The 16,148-nt window shown below is 31.0% G+C and overlaps 1 protein-coding gene across 1 annotated transcript; it reads left to right on the top strand.

Annotated features, from left to right (window-relative positions):
- Positions 1 to 444: 444 nt before the first annotated feature.
- On the top strand, positions 445 to 10,557 carry LOC128180450 (A disintegrin and metalloproteinase with thrombospondin motifs 9-like). Its single transcript, XM_052848577.1, has 6 exons — positions 445 to 576; positions 3,206 to 3,451; positions 6,084 to 6,355; positions 8,409 to 8,579; positions 9,830 to 9,983; positions 10,137 to 10,557. The coding sequence occupies exons 1-6, from the start codon at positions 510 to 512 to the stop codon at positions 10,175 to 10,177; spliced, it is 951 nt and encodes a 316-aa protein (XP_052704537.1). The 5' UTR covers positions 445 to 509; the 3' UTR covers positions 10,178 to 10,557.
- Positions 10,558 to 16,148: the final 5,591 nt, after the last annotated feature.

The following is a 16,148-nucleotide window of genomic DNA, read 5'->3' as shown; positions in this document are numbered from 1 at the left end:
CGATGTAATAATTAAGATTCTTCCGACTCTTGATTCCTCCTCCTGATAAATAAATGTATTTCGAACCAATAAATAAATAAGAGTTCAGACCTCATTATGAAGTTTTGAATGCAAACATGAGACACTCTGACAATTGAACGCCTATGGTACTTAAGTGACCTCTTGTTTATTTGAACATTGATGTGCACTTTGAGCCATTTGGTGAAGAATCATCATCCTAAGATTCATGCTATTCATTGTACCATTTAATGTTTTGTTCGTTTTGTTTACAATGAATTTGCGTATATGTATAGCCAAAGTAACCAGACATAAAGACTTCTTTGTCGAAATGATTCCCTTTTATTGAGTGAACTTGTTTAAATATTTACTGACCAAGTATTGATAATGACCAATACATTAACTTTATAACGCAATACAATGGCTATTACACAAACTTCCCCATCCTCTGCAGGCACAAAACAACATTGATAGTCAATGTGTTCTCCTAAACATACGACATAAGAAGAATAATGAATCTGATCGCAAAACTTCTCGTTTTGTTTTTTATTTCAACGAAAATCTCACCTGGAAACACAAGTAAGCTTTGGTAAAGTATCTAAAATTTATAAACTTCATCTGAATATTTCATATTATAGAAAAAATCAAGTTTTATTTCAATCTTGAAATTGCGAAACCATCAGCAAAGTCTCCACTGATTAATGACAAGAAAAAAAGAAATTTAATTAGATAGTACTAATTGGATAGTAAATTTATATCATTTTTTCTAGAAGAGATTTCTAACAAAAATTATAACAAGCCTTGATCTTGTTGAACCTTCGTTGAGAATTTGGTACGGTATAGTTGAGCTCCTTTTCCCCAACGTAGCCCCCTTACGTTTGTTTATATCAATCCTAAGGTTCCTCCAAAAATTCTTAAGATCTGGACTTGGTGGTGGTCGTTCAAACAACTGCATGATTTGGACAGATTTTTATTGTTTCACTGTATCTGCCCTGTGTCACGGGGCACAATGATCTTGGAAAACAAAGTTTTCATATCAAAGAAAATGTGCCGAAGGAATGGCAGAGTTAGTAAGGATGTTTAAATGTTTGATTTTAATCAACTCTCCTACGCAGTTACTCTGGCAAACCGGAACTGAAACAGTGTTTGGACATAAGCACAAATCATCAACGCTGACAAGACTTAGTTCTTGAAAATAATAGAAAAATTCGATGTAATGTATGCTGAAGTATTGTTTTTCAAGGAGACTTATGTATAAACTCTTTGAAAAAAGTCAGATTTTATATAATACGAACAATTAAGATATTTTTGTAGTCTCATGTGTTCCTACGCCAGAGTTTAATAAAGTCTCGTTCAACCAGACGCTCGGCTGTCTCCGTAAATCTCCGACAAGCAGAGAAGTTGATTTTAAAATAAATGATAATCGATAAAATCAACTCCCGTCAGTACTTCAGTACTTTGATTTATAAGGTTACCCTTAAGTGGAGTTAAAAATAAAGTGCTCCCTGTACACCATTGCACCCTCGACAGTCACATCACTACCGCCAAGTATTATTATAGGTACAATACAACTGTGTCTGTAAGCATTTTTTTTCTTCTCTTGACAAACACACGATCGTCATTTTGAAAAACAGTAAACCGTGACTTATCAGTCCAAAGTACAATTGACCAGTCAACCAAAGTCCGGTTAGCTCGATCTAATGCAAATAGTACGACCTACGATGAACAGCTCTTAAAAGAGTTTTTTTTCAAATCCACATGTGCTTTCAGATCACATGAAAAAATGTCAAACAGATGATCTTGTAAATACAAAAGTTTTTTTTCCTCTACATGTCTTAAAACTTTTTTAAAAAATATTTTCGAGAAACGAAATAAACGAAAACTTGCAAATTCATGACGCTTTTTACTTTTTTCGAGTCCCTACATGATTCCGCAAATTTTGTTCTAGACAAATATGAATGTCTAACATCTCTGAAATCTTAAACATAATATCTTATAAAGTTAATGAAAACATTCAGGGACAAACCGACCCGCTGGAACTAATTAAAAGGTCAATACCTCAAAAACAATAAATGACTCATCATCAAAAAAAATCCGATAAGGTACATTTCAATCCTTAAAAATGCTAAAAAAGGACTAGCCATTTTTTGAGAAATTGCGAGCAAAAAACGAAAAAGAAAAAGAAACCGAAAAAATAACACTTAAGTCTAACGTTGGAAACAAAATACCTTAACAATAAGGAAAATAAAAGCTAGGCATGAACTCAATGTTAAAATGGTTCCATCGTAAGCAGTTTGGCGCTAAGATATGTCAATAATGATGGAAAGATGGAAAGGGACTTTCAAGAATTCAAACAAAAAAATAAAAAAAAAATTAGAAAACCGTTAAGATAATGAATTATCATAACTCATCAATGACATTCTTTTGCCTTGTCTTGATTTCGCCCAATGTAGTGTTTATAGAAAAATTATTTGAGATATTGCAATTCGTCCAGTCTTAAATTTGCCAGCTAACAACAAATGCGAAAGAAACAAAATTAAAACGGGATGAATATTTTCCTGTATTCAGTAACCCCTACGATTATTTTTTATCATGATTCATCCCTGACATCCTTTGAGGTGGGGACACAGAATTTATTCCAATCAGGATCATTAAACACTTTACAAAGAAGTGCTTGTTGGGAAAGTATAAGAGAATATTGTCTCATTTTTCATTTTGTCTATGCAACACAATAATAGAAAGAAACAAAGCATAAACAGAAGGGTGTTCTGATGTTAATCGGAAAACCTTAATATTAATGAAACTGTCAAACAGAAGAAAAACAGAAGGTCGAAAGGTCGAAAGACCTCAATAAGAAACAATGCGAAAATAATTATGTCTTCCTTTGGAAACAGGGGCTTTGATTAAACGAAAAAGACCTAAAATAGTTGGGGTCTTTTGTAGAAGTGCAAAAAGTCAATGATAAGTCTGAATCAAGTTGTATTCTTTTCCGGGAAGAATGATGACACACACGTGTAAAATCATCGCATTGCTCTTAATTTTGTTACGAAATTCATTTGAAAAAAAAACCTAGGTGTGTTATTTCTGTGCAGTATTACAAAAATTATTTAGAATTATTAAAAGGAATAATTTATCAACTTCCATTTATATGTAAGATTTAAACAAATGTATATTTGCAATTGTCTGGTATTTGAATTTGCTTTTCCAGATGCGATTTACCTTACAAAAACTAGAACAAGGCTTGATCTTGTTGAACCTTCCTTGTCGATTTGGTCAGGTCCTAGATTTGGGATATTCCAGTGCAGTTTTACCTGCCGTCAGGAACCACAATGTGTATCATTACTGTTCAACAAAACGACAAAACTGTGCAAACTTTTCAACGTAATATACGATGGTGACGAAAGTGGAAATGTGGAGAATTACTATATCATAAGTGGCAAAAGTAAACGGTTTGGTAAGTTGATTTTGATTTAGTTATGACATGAAATTTTATTCAAGATGCTAATACAAATATGTTACTTTTTATATCTCAGTCGATCTAGCTATAAAATCGCCCATCCTTAAACTGATTCCAACAAAGGATTTTTGGTAAAATCCGATCAACTGGCATATTTCATTGATTATAAAAGAAATAAACAGAATTTGATCTGCTAATATACACAATTTTTAGTCAAAATATGGGGTTTTGCACAAATATCGCTGAAAACTTTGGGAGGGGGAGGAGAACAGTTTGTTTACTTTCTATAACATAGCCATGCCTTAAAACAAACAATTAAATTGAGTTTTAAAACACAAAAAACAGCAATTAGAAAATTTGATTTCTCTCCGATTCTTAAAATGTGTGACTTGCCGAGACACAGAATTGTCATTATTCTTAAATGAATAACGTGAAGTTTGAAAATACTGGGAAAAGGTCTGCATTTGATTTTAGCCTATATCTAATTTAATTTGAACATATTTTATTGCATTAATCTACAATTTGGATTTGACACGCGTTCTGTAACTTATCTCACCCTCTCAATATATGAATATGATTATATTACAATGTAATTGATTACGTATATAAGTCAATGAAATAATTGTTAATTATTCAACATATAAAGTCAAAGAAATTTTAAAAAGACAAATAAAATCACATTTAGCATAGTAAATAGTTGTATTTAGATGTGTAGATATAATTGAAGGGTAGGTCAATTTTCCGCCATTTTTTTACATAGTGTATATAAAAAATGATTGAGATCACAAATTAATTAATTAACCTTTAAAAATATGAGTGTTTACAATGTTTAAAATAACAATTTTGAAATATTTCTAATATCTGCTTACCTACATGTAACACATGTGAAAATGATGATAATTATATTCAGATTTACCATTTGAGCACAGTGAGTTATTGAGGACATTACAGCTTTATATTTTCCAGTGTCTTAATGTGTCTGATAACACTACGAATCGATTTTTTAACGTACAGTCAATTAATTCAAATAACCTAGAAATTATGTTAATATGAGTTATAATAAGTAATCGTTCTATGAAAATATTAAGTTGTTAAATAATTTCAGTAGGGACGTGATCAAATCCATCATAAAGCTCTTCGGACTTTAGTGGATTTTATCATGCTCTGACCAAAATCATCACCTCATAATATTCAAAGAAGATTCCTTATCATTAAAAAAATATATAACTGAGTGCACAGTTGTGTCGGACTTCTTGTCTTGTATGAATAGAATTTAATAAAAAATATTAATCACCATCGGTATAAAAAAAAAAAAGTAGTGCTGAGTAACTAGTAACAATATTATCGTATTCGACGCTTAATTGTTTTTTCTTTGAAAGTAAGGACGAATTTCAATCTCACGAGTAAAATTTGTTCTAAACACAAAAATTATTCTTGAAATGAATTATTATTGACATAACATTCGATATTTTTACTCAATTTTGGAATTAGGCCAAACAAACAGACTTTTAGCAAAACAGAGGAACTTCGGACTGAATTATTCAGGTTTTCTTTTTCACTGAAATATTTTCTGTAGTATTGTAATATTTAAAATTTAGATTTCATTTGTTAGTCAACATAATTTTGCATTTTTGTGTTTGATTTTATCTCACATTTAGCATTTATATGATCGTATGGCACAAACTTTTTAAAAAAATGAAAAATGTTAAAAAACGATGAAAGACACCATATCTCGAAATTTTTATTATTGATATCTAATAAATTCTTTACCAACAGAGTATGGTAAATATACTTATTTAAATACTCTAAATGTTTTAGTATCATAACTAAGGGCTTTTTTTTTGGTTAAATTGAATAAAAAACGAGTCGGGATTCGGGATTTGAAAACTGATAACGGAAATTCGGAATGGAATATTTATAAAAATTGTGAATGAAAAGTTATTGCTTTATATCTATCTAGTGTCACTACCATTCGTTAACTGTATTTATTTTTGAAATAGTTACGTAATTTGTATTATTTTCACAATTAAGAAAATCTCAAAGATAGTGTAAAATTTTTCCTAAATTTTCAAAAAATATTCAATGGTCATTAACTCAAAAAAGAAAATCATTGAACTACTTTTTTGAAAGTAGAAACACTACTATGTAAGGTCGGTAACACACTATAGATGTTTTTTCATTATCATCAGTGGATTTTTTTTTTCATTCTGATTCCTTAGTATAAATCTATAGAATAATGAAAACGTTCAATTCTGTGCGAGCTTTTTTATGGCGTCACAATGATAATTGCATACGGTTATCGTTTGGCAGTTGCAATATTGTAAATATAAAAATACCGACATGTCAATAATTTTGAGCTATTATTTTGTATTTTTCAAACGTTTATATAAGTAATGAACGGCATGTTAAAAAGTTCGTCGCAATATAAACTTCCTTGGTGCATGATCAAATCCTCTGAGAATTCCTTCGGGTTTTACAGGATTTAATCAAGTTAATCAAGTGACCAACCAACTTTATATACCGTTGAACTTTTCAGCTTGATGTTTATTTCTTATACATTCAAACTTGTGCAAGGAATGCTTTTGAACATATTTATTTCATCTTAAATAAGATCTGGAATATTTTTCAGTGCCAGCATCCTGCTTGGACATCAGTACATACGGAAACATAAAGACAGATGGCGAATACTGGATTTATCCAATGGCAGCCAATGGGAGGCGAACCAAGATCTTTTGTCACGACATGGCAAATGAACCTTCACATTTCATCACCTTAAAGAATACGAACAGCTTCGTTGAACACGATGGCTCAAACTGGATAGTTTCTTTTCAACAATGCCAATCCAGTCTGAACCATCCTTTAAAACGGGTGGAGTTTACCAAAGTTAAAATAGAAATAGAGGTATTCAACACTTTAAACTTTTTAACAATTTTTTTATCAATACTCTCCAGAGAATATAAATTTATCATAAGACTAACTATTTTAAAATAATTTATTGCAGATCTTCATTCAGATATATTCTTGTATCTTGTTTATAGATTGACAAAGATCAGTTCATATATAGAATAATATAGATCCACATTTCAGGCGGATTGATATGTTTTTTGACATTTGTCTTACTTTGAGTAGGCAACATTCTTAAAACGAAATAAAATAATTTGTTTGCCAATCAGAGAGCGTCTTACACGAAAATTAAATTATTTAGAAGTAATGCTGGATTAAAAGCGAGATACAGAAGAGATGTCGTTATGTAAACAAAGTCCGGGTCTTACATTTGTTTACAAATAATGTAAAGTAAAGAATTTACCCTTCTTTTACAAAACGATTTGTGGCAGACAAGATAAACTGGTTCAGTGTGTTCATTAATAATTTTATCAGCAACAAAACGCAACATCAGATGGAGACTTATACCAATAAAACATACCTGTAAACAACAATAGGATACAAGCTTTGTTTACAAAACAAAGTTTGAATCCAACCTGTGTAACTTGCTTGTAACTCGAAATTTTATTTTCAAATTTTTAAGAAGAATTAAAAACAACAATATTGACAATACTAAACATTTAGAATAAAGGGAAAATTTTTTAAAAGTTAAGCTCAAATTGTGTCTTATTTCCTTTAAAAGAAAATGCGCGTGCTAAAATGTGCTTGCTATTAAATTGGATTAGAAACAAGGGAAAAATCTAGTACCTTTTCATATTTTTCTTTTGCTTGAAATAATTACAAATACACACTTGTGCGCGTATTTTTTAAGTTCAACATGTTGCATGGATATATCAACGTAAAATAAAAATAAACGCATTAGTCATAATTGTAAACTCTACTTAAATCTTGCTGGAAAAACTGACTATCTCAAGCTTCCTTACTAATAACATTTTCATATATTACACTAATAAATTAATAAATATATTTCAGGACATTGTGCAAAGGATGAGTGCACTTATGGGCCACGGTTAAAAGTGAAGATTCAAATTAAGCATATTTTTCCCCTAACATTACCTATTGATTTTTATTCCATAAGAATTAACAAGTTTTACTACTGAATTTATTGTATATAAAAAGCACAAAGCTTTACATCATAGTAGGGGTCAGCCGACATTCGTGATTTTGAATAGTAAATCGACGACGGGTATTCATTTCAAAGCCTTTGTTTACTGTCAGCATAACCGAGTACAAACTTGTGGAAAAGACAAAATACGTGTTTTACATTTAGAAAACTTCTGTGAAAATAAGAAGTTTGTACTACATTAGGCTGGTACCTAAAAAATGAAAAACGTATGAAGATTTGAAGGTTTTTCCTATAGCCAGCGAAAGCTATTACCTGCGTGACCCATGTATGAAACCAAGCATGGAATAAATCATTTCAAACAATCACGTGGGTTCTATACAGGTAGACGTTTGTCAAATGTGCTCACTGTAAAACGTTGATACGTTTTAAATCGCTTTCTATCAACTTTATATGGTCAGGAATGTTTGTTTGTAATATGCAACTTCAAAGCTTTATTCGATTTTTTTTCAGACGTAAAATAATGCATAAAGTATAATTCAGCAAACGCGCCGATCGATCCACCAACAGAACAATGTTGATTTAAACGTCTCCACTCTCTGATTTAAAAAGACACAAATCAAGTAGGTTCGGTTCGATTATCCGGAATTATATTTTTCATAGGCATTTAAAAATCCTCAATTTTTTAAACTGTATGCTAATTTTGGTAAATTTAAGCGTGCATATAAATCAGAAGTATCCATCAGTGCTTAATTATTACGAGAAAAAAGCAATTTGTTGATATTTTCTACATAAAAACGGCACTAAAAAAAGGGGGCCCATTCTCTATAGCTAAAGTGCACTCGTCTTTTGCTAAATTAATTGTAGGTTGATATTCTGTTACTTGTTAAATAACTGTTGGTATAGTTGTTTCAAAAACACATATATAGCTTATTTGTTGTTTTACAGGACATGGTGGTTAATGGAACAGATTACACGTTCACTTCCGTGACAGGATCACCCACAATTAAATATGGAGAATCTAAGGACTGTAACGGGCAGTACTATCTTAACCCATGTCCTCATTTTGGACATGCGGTCATTGACACAAGAGAAACCGGGTTGATTGTAGACCCTGACGTAAGATCGAGTTTTATTTTAATATGCTTATATTTCATTGAATCATCATTAGTTACTATCTTGAATTTCATATAATACCATAATGACTTAAATCTTAAGTAATCACTTCACTGTTTATTAATAAATAATAACTATTCTATCCTATACAGGACAACGTGTCTAACGCCCTACTTTTAATATTCTACAGTATATAAATTTAACATCAGTTTTAAAGTCGATGCCACAATAGTTTATAAATTTAACATCAGTTTTAAAGTCGATGCCACAATAGTCTACTGTTTAAAATGCTCAACTGTTCATGTAAAATGTAATCGAACACATAATTATCCGAACATGACAGTATTTGTTGATAAGCGTGGAGCAAGTGTTCGAAATGTTCTTCGTCGGAATTATTCAAAACTATTCGATAAGTTCCCTGCCTTTAACTGCTTATAAAAAAGATAAAACTTATTTAAATAAGTAAAACGCGATGTACGTCTGCCCTAGAACCTTCAAGATCAGTTGGCGTGGTTCAATTAGAACGTGGTTCACGATAGTTTTTTTCTTCACAATATTTCCTTTATTTACTTATAGCCTTTAAAGTGATTGTCTAAACAATAAAACAGAATTCTAAATTCCTAATTCATCAAAAATCACTAGAGATTTATACAGACAACAAAAAATCGTTCTACGGCTTACCGAGAAATTTGATGCAACCGGAAGTGTTTAAGATTTACCATGAAGCCAAAACTTTATGTAACGACACGTCAACATGACCGCTACATTAGGGTAACTGACCTCTCTGAAATACACCGAACGGCACGCGCAAATGCACGACAAACTTTTGAGGCACATCGATGGCCCCTGTGTATGGAACGAGATAAACTCAAGAGTGAGACAGATCCTCTGCATTAGAATTTAGCAGAACTAGACCACATAATAAAAGGAATAATCTTCCACAAACTAAGATTTTTTATTCAGTTGTGGAATCTCTATTAGGAGCTGTTATTTGTAGGAAAGAGTAACGCACTAGGTATTATTTTTGTGATTTTTATATCGAAGGGTACCTTTACTTTTTTATACAGCCTTTAAATAAATTGAATTGATTTTTTTTTAAACCGCCATTTTATTCTTAATTTTTAAGACTTAATTATTGTTATGGTCTAAATAATTAAAACTAGGAACAAAGTAATACAAACACTTGCATGGGGCGTTGGAAATTTTGACTGGTATAATTTAACTGATGTCTAAAAAACCAATACCGATTTCAGACAACGTTCGGATTACTTGACCACAATGATGGTGAAATGAAAGACTTCATCAGATCAGCTGACGGTTCTCAGATATCCTTCCTGTGCGCTGGCTGGTGCAGCAGGTGTGGACCAACATCTGGACCACTCAGACTGCTTCTTTCTATGGAGTTTAGTAAGATTTTTTTATGTAGAGAAATAACAAAAAAGTAAAACTTTGTAAAAATTCAAAGTTACAAATAAAACATTAAAATTCTACGCAGTGATATTTTAATTTTATACATGTACATAAGATAGAAAAGAAATATATATTTTATCAACATCTCAGTTTCAGGTACTGATGCACAGCCCGTTACTTGTCGCAAGTAGAAGATGTTTTCAGGTTTCAGTTGCAGAGTCGTGAACAGGATACATTTCCACCATTTTTAAAAGAACTATGTACGATAGCATTGTCCAGCCGCCTAACGAAAAGATATTTGTCTTTTAATTATAAAATTTATTTATTTTAAATAATGAAAATATTTATGTATTTTTTTTATAAGATATAAATAATTTTGTCAAACAAAGAGAGATAACTTTAGATTTTGAATTAAAATAACTCATTTATAATAGAAACTATAGGAAAACGGAATTTTTAAAACATCTCCCCCCCCCCCCCCTTGAAATGATAATAAACAATAATTCCTCTTGAAGGGTTTTATATCTTGTTATTAAGCATAACAAAGAGTTTGTTGTTTCACCGGGGGGGGGGGGGGGGAGAGGGGGGGGGGGCATATGTCAACAGACCAAAGTGAATAACAAAAAAATGTATTTTGCATGCATTGTAACGTTTCAAAGATTAGTTAACCAATATTAATTAAAATGAAAATTCACCTTAATATCATATAAACATGTTATTATTAAGTTTTTTACACATGAATGTCGCTAAAAATATTTTCCTTACTCATAGAGACTGATATCATTAAAGAATTTTTTAGACCCCCCCCCCCCCCCTCCGTAAGCAATAGTTGAAAAAAAAAATTTTACTACAAATTTTATTTTAATATGAATCAATTAGGATTTAATTATAATTTTAGGTAGATAACTTTGTTTTTGAATACCTGACGGAATAATTTTGAATGTAAATTGTAGGCCAGAAACGGGTGTTAGCGTTAGCAGTCCTTTTGTTCTTGTTTGGCATAGGTCTTAATTATTGATGTTAAGATAATTTTAATACAAAGTCTGATTCGTATAATAAAAAAAATTGATTGTAGATTATGAGTTATTGTTGAAAATTATTATATGTAGTACATCCTTGCAGTACCCTAGCGCAGATCCATGAACATGTATAAAAACACCCATGACTTGACTTCTAATAACTATAGCACTAGTATCTACATCTACATTTACGGAATGAATCACATACCTACATTTCGAACACGAAATTACAGTTTCACACTAACAGCATCTACAGTGACCGTATTGCTAGTATCTATTAGTATCTAAGTATCATAGATTTACGGAATCACATATCTAAATTTAGTACATGAATATACAATTTCACACTACTATTATCTACGGTGACCGTATTACTAGTTAGACGGGGTCACGTGACCACGTCTATTGGTTAACTGTCAGCCGAAGTCTCAAACTGGAAAGGACGCGTAGAACACATGAATTGAGTCTACGCGTAAGAAAATAGTGCAGGAAGTTTTCATGCATTTCAGAGAATATGTATTATAAAAACACGCATAATTAAATCCTTTTAAGTCCTCTGTGTATAAACAAAATTCTATTTAGAAAATAAACAAATAGTTTTATTGATCAAAGTATTCAAATGTTGAATGAGTTACGTAACTTAATGCACGGCGCCGTTGACGATTCAGTTGGTGTACGAGCTCATTAATCAATAGAAGAGGTTGATGGTGGAATCGAAATTAACGTTCCCAAACGCAATGTGCCATTTTTGAAAAATTGTGAATTTCATTTTGACAATCTTTCACCTTAATACTACCAAACTTCATGCGCAAGCCGAAGTTAAAATCGGGACGGGTTATACACAGATGTTTTACAAATTAAATAGGTGTTTCATTGGCTTCAAGTCTACTTGCGGTATTACTGCTATTCGTCTCTAAAGGAATTTTGTACAAAGAAAATAAAAACAAGTCTGAATTTCCTTCTCGTTCGTTGTCTCTTTAATTGATTAAACTGAATTTAAATTTTAAACAATGTATTGTAAGCAAAATCTATAATAGATTATACATTTTGGAAGACTTATACATCATATAATATATACAATCTTATCGATTGAAGAACCAAGTTAAATGTTAATGTTCATGTTTTCCGGCTTAGTTGGAATCAGGCTTGGGGTGAATTACATTGTAAAATAAAGCATTACAATACCATTACTTCATGAATTAGGGCATTAAATTACCATTACTTAATTTAATTGGAGTAATGCATTACATTACCATTGCATGAGAAAAGAAATGCATTACCATTACTTTGCGAAAAGTCAATAAGTTTTCAAAAAAGTTATTTAAAAAATAAATAAAGAGTTTTTGTATATATTTTATAAATAAAACATGCTGAAAATATTTACAGGTTTATGTTCATGTTCACTATCAGGTTCAAATTTGATGACTTAAAGAAGTTTGCTGTTGCACTTGTAGTTCTCAAAGTAAGGTTGGTCCCTTAACATTTACACGCTAATGGCGGAGTTGACAATCTCCGTTATGTATGTCTCTGATTTTCGGAGTATGATTTTTAATGAAAGGAACGGTTGTATCGTGTAGGTGACGCACGTGTTTATACAAAAAAGTAGTAAGTGGCGAACGGATTTAATTTTACCTATTATTTTGCATGAATCGCAAATGAAGAAAATCGTGGCAGATAAGTCGGTCTTAAAAATCAAAATAGCGACCGTGACAAATATTTTTATTGTCAAAGTTCTTGGAATCTTATTGTAAAAAAAATATTTCTAACGTCAGGTGCCTGTGTTTGTTATCGGTATACAAATGTTAACTTTGTTTGTTAATTCAGAAGTTTTAGAGTTTTCGGGGTTTTCATAAAACTTTTATTACGGATACCGTCCGACTTGTGGATTTTTCCTTTGATCACAAAATTGAATAAATCTAATGATTAAAATTATCTACTTTAATATGGTTGTTTGAGTTTCCCGGTTAGTACATGTAGTAATTTTTAAAAATTTTCCTTGGGGTCTTATTTTACATTGTAAAATAAGACCCCAAGAAAAAATTTTGTGTCAATTTTCTACAATTATGAAGGCCGGGATTGAGTAAATTTAGACAAAGTATCAGACAATTGCAAAAAAGCCGAATTAACTTAGATTGTAACAATTAATTCAAACTCATAAATCTTGGAAGCATATTCGAGGAAATCCAGGACAATTACAAATTCAATCTTTCAAGACCCCGTCTTTCAGTACTCTCAGTACTTTGATATCTACATCTATTAGTAACTAAGAATCACACTACCAGTGTCCACAGTATCACTATTATCTACAATAACACTGAAAAACTCAGGTCCAAAAGGTTTTCCCGAGAGCTAGAAATCTGCTGCTGAACTATAAAATGATATTAATATTTGATATAAATTCAAAACGATTGAAAAATACAAACAATAGTAAATTTGATGATTTATTTCGAAAATAGATTTTGAATAATATCGCAGTACGTTGCTTTTCTTTACAAACAATACACATAGTAAGTTGAAATGAAAATTGGTACGTTGTACATTAATCAAATTATTTTAACCCGTCTAATATATAGAGCTACCGAATAACTGAACAGCTGTTAATGTTTAATATAAAGTTTTGTATATAAATTTTTATACATGTTTCTATTATAGCTGTTAAAGTAATGAAGAAAAAGGCTACATTTCAAATTGAAAACAAAAGCATAATTTTAATTGTATTATGACTGGGTGATAATTTTAATTTGATTTAATTAATCAATGGTTTTATTTCCGTTTTACTTCCGAGTTAAAAGACAATATCGCTAACTTAAATTTAATAAACAAATTAACTTTATACAGGAATTCAACAACAAAAATTTAAGAATGTAATAATAAGAAGAATATCAAAATAATTGCACTATTTCACAAAGAACAGAGTTGCAGTCTCTAACTTCCACTCTCTTCTTCTGAGGAATCAAAGGTCTTCGTATCTAGCCATTGGCACTGCCTTCTAAAATAAAAATAAGAACTGCCGGATATACTTGCGCTAAATATTCAACAACGTTTCTATTACTTATTCAACCAAAAAAGCTTTTCAAAAACATATTTTAACAGCTGATAAGATCAAACCATTTTGATTGCAACCTTATGAATTCATATTTTTACCTTCTCAAGATCGAATGTCAATTTACATTAAAAATCATAAACTTTTGATGGAAACTCTTTGTAATAAGCAAACTTAGATAAAATCACCAAAGCGATATTTTTTGCGGGATAATAGGAAATCAAAACAAGCATTCATTCTCCAAAAAGTCTTTGTTCCGAAGCTCTTGTTACACGTGTATGATTAGAAATCAACTTTAAATTATAAAAGAAAGTGTTTACTAGTTTTACACTTCATTTTCGGTTTTATTAGAAAAATCAACAATTTTAAGCCAGGGCCTAGTACACCTATCGATGTGTATTTAGATGAATAAAACAAAAACTTGTTTTGTTAATTACACCGTATTGTACCGCATTCACTTACCTAGCTTCAATTCTGAAACATTTGGGAAACTTTTCCTCAACATAACACGCTTTATGGAAATATGATGTACAGTCTTAAATGGGTAAAATAAAAGAGCGTTACAAATTGAGTAAATGGGAATCTATTTGTATATTTGTGTATGAAATTTTCTTCATTCCGTGAATCATTCACACTTTTTCAATAATAGCTCTCTTTCCCTTATTCAAATATTACTGACTATACAAACAATGGTGTCGAGTAGCCACAAGCAACCGCTCTGCTGAACACACCTAAGTTAAGGACTGCATGTATAGCAACACAAGGTTGAAGTTTATGAAATATTTTATTTCTATGACAAAATCTTTATGTCATCATTATCATTTACAAAGATTTAACTGTATATTTATTATGTGTATAATATTAAATAGCTAAAGTGTGTTAAATCCAATGTGTTGTTATTTACAAGTATTAAACTTTCATTTGGAAAGAAATGAATGGATTTAAGTAGAAATAAGCATGTTGAATTGACTTCGAAGTGTAAAGTTATGTCAAAAGTTTAGTAGATATAGAGAAGAACCTGTACAGACAGTGATGCAAAGTAAGAAAATGTCATCTTAAGAAACCTAAGGGCAGTCTCACATATTTTTATAGATGTTTTTTATGCGCCAACCCATTTGAATTACTCATTTTTATGAATATTTTACAATTTTGTGCGATGTGTCACTCTGCAGATATTAGAGGAATTGAAAAAATAATGTTATGAAATCATGCAGCCATTTATTGATTTAAAAGCAATTTTGTTCCATTTGACTTTCTCAACATGAAAGAGCAAATTAGAATAAGGAATAAAGTATTCATGAAAACGGGAAAAATGTAGGAAGTCAGCTCATAATCAGTGAGCAGGAATGACCATGGGTTTCTAAGGATAAGGCAATGTCAACATTAACATGACTGGGTAATTTTGTTACAATTAAGACAGGGTATAAATCAACTCAAAGCATTTGTTGATGACATGGGTAAAATTAATTTATAAATAAATTAACAAACATTTGCAAACAGCGACAGTCTGTAACTGATATGAGTAGATGATATTTCTCCTTCTCCACACCGCCCACAGATGTAGCTACAGTCCTGACAGAACTACAAATAAACAGTTAACATAATGTAGGCACAGCCCTGATAGAACTACAAATAAATAGTAAACATATTGTAGCCAAAGCCCTGACAGAACTGCATATAAACAGTTGACATCATGTAGCCAGAGCACTGACAGAATTACAAGTATACGGTTACTCTTTGTTGGTGTATCAGGTAACAACTGATCCTATCTTCAAATGAAAGTCACCCCGTTTTCAAAAATTTTGACCATTTTAACACGTTTGATTTATACTTTTTATGATTTGAAGTGTTGATAGTATTTAGATTTGCTTATGTCCTTCAGGAAATTTCACACTCACATTATTCAAAACCAGCTTGTAAAACATGAATGTTTTACGAATACTTATGCCCTTAATCAAAGGAGAAAAGAAGTTTGACAACTAATGTTAGGATTTCATTTCTTACCCAAAATTAAATTTCCCCTTGATTTGTATTTCAAAATTGCAAAACAAGGGCTATCCTTCTTTTAAGCTGTCAAATGCATATTTTAGAGAACATTTT

This window comes from Crassostrea angulata, chromosome 4, assembly GCF_025612915.1.
Source record: "Crassostrea angulata isolate pt1a10 chromosome 4, ASM2561291v2, whole genome shotgun sequence".
Lineage (NCBI taxonomy): Eukaryota > Metazoa > Mollusca > Bivalvia > Ostreida > Ostreidae > Magallana > Magallana angulata.
Note: the sequence above shows the minus strand (reverse complement) of the source record. Positions and strands in the feature narration are given on the sequence as shown.